This window comes from Neolamprologus brichardi, chromosome 6, assembly GCF_056152115.1.
Source record: "Neolamprologus brichardi isolate AB-2024 chromosome 6, ASM5615211v1, whole genome shotgun sequence".
In the NCBI taxonomy this organism is placed as follows: domain Eukaryota; kingdom Metazoa; phylum Chordata; class Actinopteri; order Cichliformes; family Cichlidae; genus Neolamprologus; species Neolamprologus brichardi.
The window spans coordinates 23785013-23794052 of record NC_142109.1 but is presented as its reverse complement, the minus strand read 5'-3'; the positions used below and the strand labels follow the sequence as shown (position 1 = coordinate 23794052).

Genomic DNA, 9040 nt, shown 5'->3' with positions numbered 1-9040 from the left:
TGCCTTGCCAGGAGGGCAGAGAGGTACTGACGAGGACCCAGCCCTGAAATGAAGAAGCAAAAGAGGGAGAGACAGAAAGGGCAGGTCAGCATAGAGCAGGGGTGTCAAATGTACGGCCCGTGGGCTGGATTAGGCATGCAAACAGGTTTTTTTGTTTTTTGTTTTTTTGTTTTTTTAAAAAAAAAAGTATTATCCAGCCCGCGAGATAATCTTGTAGAGTTTAAACTTGGGAATAGATTTTCCTCCATGTGGCCCCTGAGCTAAAATGAGTTTGACACCTCTTGCATAGAGGAACCAGGGACTATGACAAAAACTGACTCAACTGACAAACCTCAACTTAAGAAAGAAAGACAGCAAAGCAGGAAGCTGTGTGCTTAAAACTACCTATGTTGTCAAAAACAGAAGAAAGCTAGATAAGGAAGTTATGGATTAGTTCGGTATTTTGCCTTTGCCACACCACAGCAAAATAAGTTTGTTCTTAAATACGAATCTGACATGGATTGTGAAAATGGAGCTGATACTTCGACCAGTAGTAAGTAATTCAATTTATTTAGAAGATTTTCATGCTGTCTGTCAGTGTCATATGATTTATTGTAGCTCTGAGTATGAGTGAAAACCCCACCTTGTTAGATTTTCTTGGAATCAGGTGGAAGATTTTTTTTTAACAAACGATTAGGGAATAAACCGCATTCAAAGTATTTTTTCAAAAACTAACGCAATTAAATTAAATTTAATGAATTTATTTAATAATTATAAAATATTGAATAGTTTCTTCTTTTAAAGAACTAAGTATCAGTGCTTCCTTCTTCTAAATTCAGCTAAAACTTAGGTTATTGTACTCTTCCCAAAAATTCTTAGAGATATGGTCTCTAACCTATGAAAGTGTGCGAGTCTTTTTTTCAGTTTTTTCTAGAATAATGAGAAAAAAGGCATAATTCTGACATTTTTCTCAGAATTTGGAAAAGAAAAGAAAAAAGAGATGCCCACTTTTTTTTCCCAGTGGCCCTAATCGTCTTCCGTACTAAACAGATTCTTACTCTGGATGGCATTATCTTGGCCTCCAGGAACACTTTGAAGAACCTTGGAGTCATTTTTGTCCTTCAGTGCAGGTATTAAACAAATATGTAGGGCTGCTTTCTTCCGTTTGCCTAATATCTCTAAAATTAGAAACATCTGGTCTCCGAGTGACACTGAAAAACTAGTTCATGCATTTACTACTTCTAGGCTGGACTACTGTAGTTCATTATTAACAGGGTGTCCTAAAAACTTCCTGAAAAGCTTTCAGTTGATCATCCAAATGCTGCAGCAAGAGTACTGACAGGGACTAGAAAGAGAGCATATTTCTCATATATTGGCTTCTCGTCTTTGGCTCCCTGTTTATTCCAGAATCTAATTCAAAATCCTTCTCCTCACATACACGGTCTTAAATAATCAGATAATCAGATAATAATAAATAGTGTCATATGACCCAGTAGAGCTCTTCACTCTCAGACTGCAGGCTTACTTGTTGTTCCTAGAATATTGAAAAGTAGAATGGGAGGCAGAGCCTTCATTTTCCAGGCCCCTCTTCAGTGGAACCAGCTTCCAGTATGGATTCAGGAGACAGACACGATCTCTACTTTTAAAATTGGGCTTAAAACTTTCATTTTTGATAAAGTACCCATTGTTGGGCAACAGGTATGTTCAGGCAAATGTTAAATACAGTCCAGGTGTCTTCAGCGGCCCCTACTGACAAACCAGGAAATAGACAGTCAATATTTCGGCCACTGGTCTCCTCCATATGAGCCCCAGCTGTCAGCGTCCCTATTGACTTCCCCACCCTGCCCCCTGTGTTTCAGAATAACTGGTGTCACAACTGGTGTTGTTCAATAACATGTGTCGTAGACTTGCTTTTTGGAAGCCACTACTGACAAACCAGGAAATGAACGCAGTCAATATTTCATCTTTAAATATACATTTATGAGATGGTGTTTTTAACCTGTGCTCTGTGTAATCTTTATGGTTTAGCACACCAGCTAATTTCTACCACTGTAACCACACTGAACTCAAAAACCACTAAACCCAACACTGTTTTTTTATGTATACAATATTTATTATGTAACATGTTTATCATTTCTACTTCCTCTTTATTTACCCCTCCATACATTTGTTTATTCTCCTGTTGGTGTTTATATTATTATTATTATTATTATTATTATTATACATGAGTCCATATCCTGGCAGTGCAGCATAATTTTTGTTGTACATTCTTATATAATGACAATAAATGTAATTTTCTTATCTGTTTGATTCCTGCACACAGAAAGAAAACTCTGCAGACTGGTTGTTTTGAGCATTGCACTTCTGTGTATTCTTCAAGCTACACTCAACATTTCACTGCGACTGGCTTTTTGTGAGTCAATTTACATTTTCTTTGTAATGTGACCATAAATTCACCATCTGAATAATATAAGAACAGAAATGACAGAGAATTACTGTTACAGTTTGAAGAATTGCAATTAATTTAACTTGAATCAGGTTCATTCATGTGGCACTCTGGTGGTGTAGTTACTTAAGGAAATGTTTGCTCTTACAGACAGCTCTGATACAACAACAACACCAGATTGTGAGGCCATTATTAAAAAGTTGACTAAAGAAGAAGACATTAAAATGAATGAATTAGGTGAGTGTAACGCTAAACAGTATTATCATTATTAACATTGCTGTTTGTTATTTTCTTGAGCATAATTTTGAAGGTTCGGTTTTACTGTCCTTTGTAGCTTGCTATATCCAACAAGGATGGATATACTTCAACCACAGTTTATATTACGTTTCATCTACTAAAAACACCTGGAATGACAGCAGAGAGGACTGTCTGCAGAGAGGGGCAGACCTGGTGATTATCAACAGCAGAGAGGAACAGGTCCAGTATATAGGAGCAAAATCTGTTTCTGGGACACAAAGACAAAAGTGTAAAACTCAGATGTATTTAATGTTATTGTTTATTTCTTTTTCTGTGAATAAGAACTTCATAAGAGAGTTTAAAAAACGGACATGGATTGGACTGACTGACGCAGAAAAAGAACAGACATGGAAATGGGTGGATGGGACTACACTTACCATCAGGTTTCAAACTTTGTTTGTTACATGACTCTTTAATAAATTATTATTGGTAACTTGCATTTTAAGATAAAGTGTAGTTGTAAATTCTTGTCCTTGTGTGTAGTTGTTTGTTCAGTATACCATGACTTCAGTGTCAGTATAAAATGGTTAGTCTTTTTTTCTGTTTTTGTGTTCAGCTTCTGGGACATCGGCGAGCCTAACAGTCTTTTTCGAGATGAAGATTGTGGAGAAATCTATTTCTATGAAAGTGAAAACTCCTGGAATGATGCACCATGTGCCAGAAAAAATGTCTGGATTTGTGAAAAAAATTTATAGATAATTTAACCCACCAGAAAATATTAAGATGTAAAATCATGACAAATAAATGTATTCATATAATATCACCATTCATTTCAGTCAGCTGATTTTAAGTGAAAGCAGAGAGGCAGAAGAAAAGACAACCAACATAATACTTTGTTTATAAAGTTGGTGTGCAGGCTGTTGTCTGTATGTCATACATAGAAAAATATTTAAATACTGTTCAAATTATGTGATTATCTTCTTTTTATACATATAAAATATACCTCTGTCCCACTGTGTCTTTGTACAACACATGTAGAAAGACTCTTCATACATGTGTTGGCAGCACTGATCTACTTAAAGCAAACATAATCATGTGTGTTTGCAAATAATATCAAAAATACTTTTTTCATTACATTATAACAGCAAGAACTGTTTCTCGAGTTATGTGTGACAACATGAACCTGGTTGCTGGAAAACAAGTAAATGACTTCAATAGTTCGGAAACTAAATGAGAAAAATGCAAATACCCATGTGGAAGATTGTCACAGTTATCATTTTTTAAGGGTGCCAAAAAAAACCCCCCAAATTATTTGTAGAAAGAATGATGTGAGGTTGTCTGACTGTTCTGACTGCTTGTATTCAGTGCCATTATGTTATTACGACATATACTTCATTAAAAGGCCTGGAATTGCTTTTTCTTATTCAAAAACCATTGCCATTTTACATGCAACATCTGTTTATGTTTAATGACAGAATTATGTAAACAGCACACATAGCTTTACAACAGGTAATCATGTACAGGTACTCAGAATTCTCACAGCCAGAGGGCATGCATGTGGTTACGTTAATTAGGTCGGTCATTCTAAATGTAAATAAGTACAAGCGAGCATATTCTTAGTATGGATATAAGCCTTTATCATTTGTTTGTTTGTTTGTTAATTTATTTCAAACATGCAAACAATATACAGGTAGATTTAATAAAGAAGATAAGAGAGAAAAAAAATACTATACAAAAGTCAATACATTTCAATATTGCTACCGTTCTGATTCATTTACATGTTGAAAGGGAGTGGGAAGAAGTAAACACTTATTTAATCCCACCCCTTTGCCATAAATTATCAGTTAATATTTAGTCAGCTTCCTTACTAATATAATCCGTAATAAAAATAGTGAACAGATTTCTGATATAATATATACTATATACTATAACATCACATCATGAAATTTTTTAAATAGAGATATTCACTTAATTTCAATATTTCCCCTGTCTTTATAGTTCGAGAATATCACATTTTCATATCTCTTTTTGAACTGTTTTATGTTTGGACATTGCTTTAATTCCATATTCAGACTGTTCCACAGAAACACAAAAGCTTTTTCTTGTAGTACGCACCTTCCCTGTTTTGAAGTTACAAAAACCCCTTGAATTATAACTTCTTTCAAAAAAGCATACTCTGAATATTACCTGGCAGTTCTTTATTTTTTGCTTTGAATAGAATTTGTGCTGTTTGGAATTTCACTAGATCGACAATTTTCAATATTTCAGACTGCAAAAATAGTGAGTTTGTATGTTCCCTATAACCTGCACTGTGGATGATTCAAACTTTTGCTATTTTTGAAGAGTAAAAAGTGAAGGCAATGTGGTTTTATAGTTGTTGCCCCAGACCTCTGCACAATAGCTTATGTATGGTGAAATCAGTGAACAGTAGAGAATATGAAGTGATGTTCTGTCGAATACCTGCTTTGCCTTGTTTAGTATTGCAATGCTTTGTGATACTTTGGAATGAATGTATCTTACGTGAGGCCCCCAGTTAAGTTTTTCATCTATTATTATCCCCATAAATTTATTTTTCACTGACTCTTTCAATATCAACACCATTTATTTGAATCTTAGCATTTGTATTTAAACTACTATTTCCAAATGACATAAGTTTAGATTTATTCAAATTTAATGATAATTTGTTTTTATCAAGCTAGAACTTCACTTTACTTATTTCATTAGTCATATCCTCCAATAAATTCTGCACATCATCACCAGAGCAGAAGATGTTTGTAACGTCAGCAAAGAGTATTAATACTTTGGACACTTTACACCACAAGCAATGTCCATACATAAGGAGAATGAATGGATAAAGGGCATCTGGTATATTCATTGCTCACTCCTAAGTCACTTATAAGTACACCTCTGATGTTGACATCTGTACTGTTTGTGCCACATCATCACTTCTAGAACTGCTTGTTCTTTATCCTAAAGATAGTCTTAGGGTGTATGTTTGTCATGTCAAGTTTCAGATCTCAACATCACTGATGCTGAAATCTGCAACTTGACCATTACTTGCACCATTATTTAAACACTGAATTGTACAAAAGTGTTCAAAAAGTGATAACTGTAATCATAAGTCAAATAAACTGCCATTGTGACATCCTTTTAGTGTAGTATTGTTGGCAACAGTAGGAAGGAAAAATTCCCTTTTAACAGGAAAAAACCTCCAACAGTACCAGGCTCAGGGAGGGGCGACCATCTGCCGCCACCAGACCAAGATTCGTATTTAAGGACAAACTTATTTTGCTGTGGTATGGCAAAGGCATATAGTGAGAAAATGCAGAACTAATCAATAACCTTCTGATCTACCTTTCTTTCTTCCGTTTTTGACAACATCGGCAGGTTTAAGCACACAGCTTCCTGCACACACATCTACCCCTTCAAGTAAGAGACAGCTGCCTCGGTAGAATGTGCAGAAGGCAGGTACAGGACATCTACTCACTACCTCGCAGTGATTTCTGTGGACAGTTACTTATTGGCACAACTGGACATCATGTGAACTTTGTACTAAAAAGCTAGAATGTTAAAACCTGAGTAAAAACAGCTTATATTTTAGGGGGCTGCCGTGGTGTCATCAGCAAACTTGATGATGAGGTTGTTGTTGTGGGCCAAACTGCAGTTGTGGGTGTAGAGGCAAAACCTCTGTTTTTATAGAAGTGCTCTCACTAACTAATGATCAGTTATTTAAGTGCATTTGAATAGTAGTACCTAGCTGTTACCTATAGTCTAAATCTATAGTCTATAACAGGGGTGGGCAATTCCAGGCCTCGAGGGCCGGTGTCCTGCAGGTTTTAGATCTCACCTTGGGTCAACACACCTGAATCACATGATTAGTTCGTTACCAGACCTCTGGAGGACTTCAGGACATGTTCGCTATGTCCCAATTCAGGGTCTGCAGGTTTGAAGTACGCATTTTAAGTGCGATTACGTCACCACCACGCGACGACGGCTGTCCCAATTCGAAGTGTACTTCAAATGCATACTCCAAATGCGCCGTCGATTTCCCCAAATATCAAGCGTGGTCCGGTGCACGCTTCGTGGTTCCATATATCCCACAATTCATAGCGCGGCGGTGGGTGTGGATAATTTTGCCGCAAAATACGGCAGAAGGGAGCGGCCGAACTGTCAAAGGTAAGTACTGAATATGACGTTATTTATGTGCGAATGTTTAATAACGAAGAACATTAAAACATTACTATTGGCCACATGTCGGCAAAGTTATGTGACATTAGTAATGTTCGTACTTTCAGCGTTAACTTGGTTGTATATATATGTGTGTGTGTATATATATATATATATATATATATATATATATATATATATATATATATCATAATAATCTGACAATACTATAATATTGGCCATATTATATTTACACTACCACAGTGAGATGATTTTAGTCTCGTGACCAACATTAGCTAATTGTTATTTACTAACTAATCTTGAAATGACTGTTCAGTGCAGAAATGAAGCCCAACAATCATGTTTTACAGTCCCGTGGTCTCAGCCTCAGATACTCAACTAATCACAGTGATGTCATGACAAAAATGAATGACCAACAAAACATTTTTCTCATTCATTTCTGTCAAACAAAGCTGTATGTAACGTTTCTCGCGGTTAGTATCATGGTTGCTAGGCAACCTGAACAGCGCGACGAAGGCTAGACCGTCCCATTTCACAGGCCTCTCACTTCCGCACTTCTCGTACTTATAGTACGCACCGTACGTAGTGCGCGTAGTGCGCGTACTTCAAGCGTGCGGTCTCTTAATTGGGACACAGGAGCTAATTTAGCCATTTAAATCAGCCGTGTTGGTTCAAGGACACGTCTAAAACCTGCAGGGACACCGGCCCTCGAGGCCTGGAGTTGACCACCCCTGGTCTATAAGGTGTACAGACCTGCATAGAGTTCATATTCATATATAAGATATGACATACACATACAAGCATCCAATCACACTTCCATACAAAGGTTGCTGAGTTCCACAATGATACTTTAACTGCATGACCAGGATTATTAAAACAAAAGGAAAATGTTTAAACAACATAGCCACCTATAAAGTCTTTTTCGGCATTTTTTTTAAACAAATCGCCAATAAATCTGATCTAAAGTAATGAAAAGTTTGTGCTATATAATATAAAGTTCTTTATAAGAAAACTGAAATTCAGTCCTTTTCATGTGATATACAGTTTATTAGTAAAAATGGCTGATTCAGAACGGCTTTGCCAAATTTAACTGAGGTGACAGTGCTAACCACAGCAAGAAGTTTACTTAATGAGTAACACATCAAAGTACTCTGGCTGCCACATTGTTGTCTTGGCAACAAAATATAGTTACAATTGTTATTATTTAGTATGTAGTAGTACGCTAATACTGTCTTACATAGAAATAAAGTTCAGTCGGATATCTGCCTTAATATAACCATGTTAGTTTTACATAGTCAGAGGTTTTCTTGTTCACACACTTGAGCAGTTTTCACTGTTGCAGTAATTTATTAATACACAGCAAAGTCCCTGATTTGTCCTTCTTTGTAAAAGAAATTTCACAGTGCTGCTAACCCTTGTTGGTTGCTGTGAAAGTGCATTAAGGGAGATGTTCACAAAAACAGGAAACATGTGGCAACGCAACATATTTCCTGTTATTGGTTGTGCATTAATATACTTTACAGTCATTATCCTTATGTTTATGCAATTTCTATGGTCAGAACAATTTTTTAATCTCTTGAATTTAATTTTAATGTCCATATTTGTTTGAACTTGCATGCATAATGATAAGCCGTTTTCCCTGTGGCCTAAAATACTAGTCCGACAGCCAATTACAGATCCACAATCTTTTCATAGATCCAAAAGTTTTCACTTTTGCACGCTCTGTCATTCCATTTGTTTTCATCTTTAACAATCTTCATTTTTCCACAGTCTTCATCTCGGCCATTATACCTGTTGGGCTCCCCATTGTGCCATCTGAAACTAAAGAATCAGCTTTTTTCACGAAATCAGAGATGCATATCAACAACTTATAAACAAACAGGAACAAGGTCCTCAAATTAGCTGTAGCTTGAAGTTCAACCTGGATCAGTAAAACAGTAACTACTAAATAAATCAAATAATGATTAAATATCGTCAGTGATACACATACACTGAACTCAAGTCTCTGAACATTACAAGATTTAAGGCGTATACTTGTAGATGCTGCAACATATCACAAAACATTCAGGCACAGCATACAATTAGCTGAAGGTTGAGCAATTACTTACCATGACAAACAATAATTTGACTTGTGAGTGCATTTCAGCTACACTCGTCTTTAAACTGTTCATACAACATGACCAACATTAC

General features: G+C 36.1%; 1 protein-coding gene across 2 annotated transcripts; it reads left to right on the top strand.

Moving 5' to 3' along the window:
• Nucleotides 1-354: 354 nt before the first annotated feature.
• On the top strand, nt 355-4041 carry LOC102777726 (CD209 antigen-like protein A). Of its 2 annotated transcripts, XM_035906333.2 has the most exons (6): nt 355-532; nt 2303-2392; nt 2576-2662; nt 2760-2902; nt 3005-3105; nt 3279-4041. In XM_035906333.2, exons 1-6 carry the CDS (start codon nt 496-498, stop codon nt 3415-3417), a joined length of 597 nt encoding a protein of 198 aa, XP_035762226.2. In that variant the 5' UTR covers nt 355-495; the 3' UTR covers nt 3418-4041. The 2 variants fall into 2 exon arrangements, with proteins under 2 accessions (XP_035762226.2, XP_087698002.1); XM_087841876.1 differs by having other exon boundaries at nt 2760-3105.
• Nucleotides 4042-9040: the final 4999 nt, after the last annotated feature.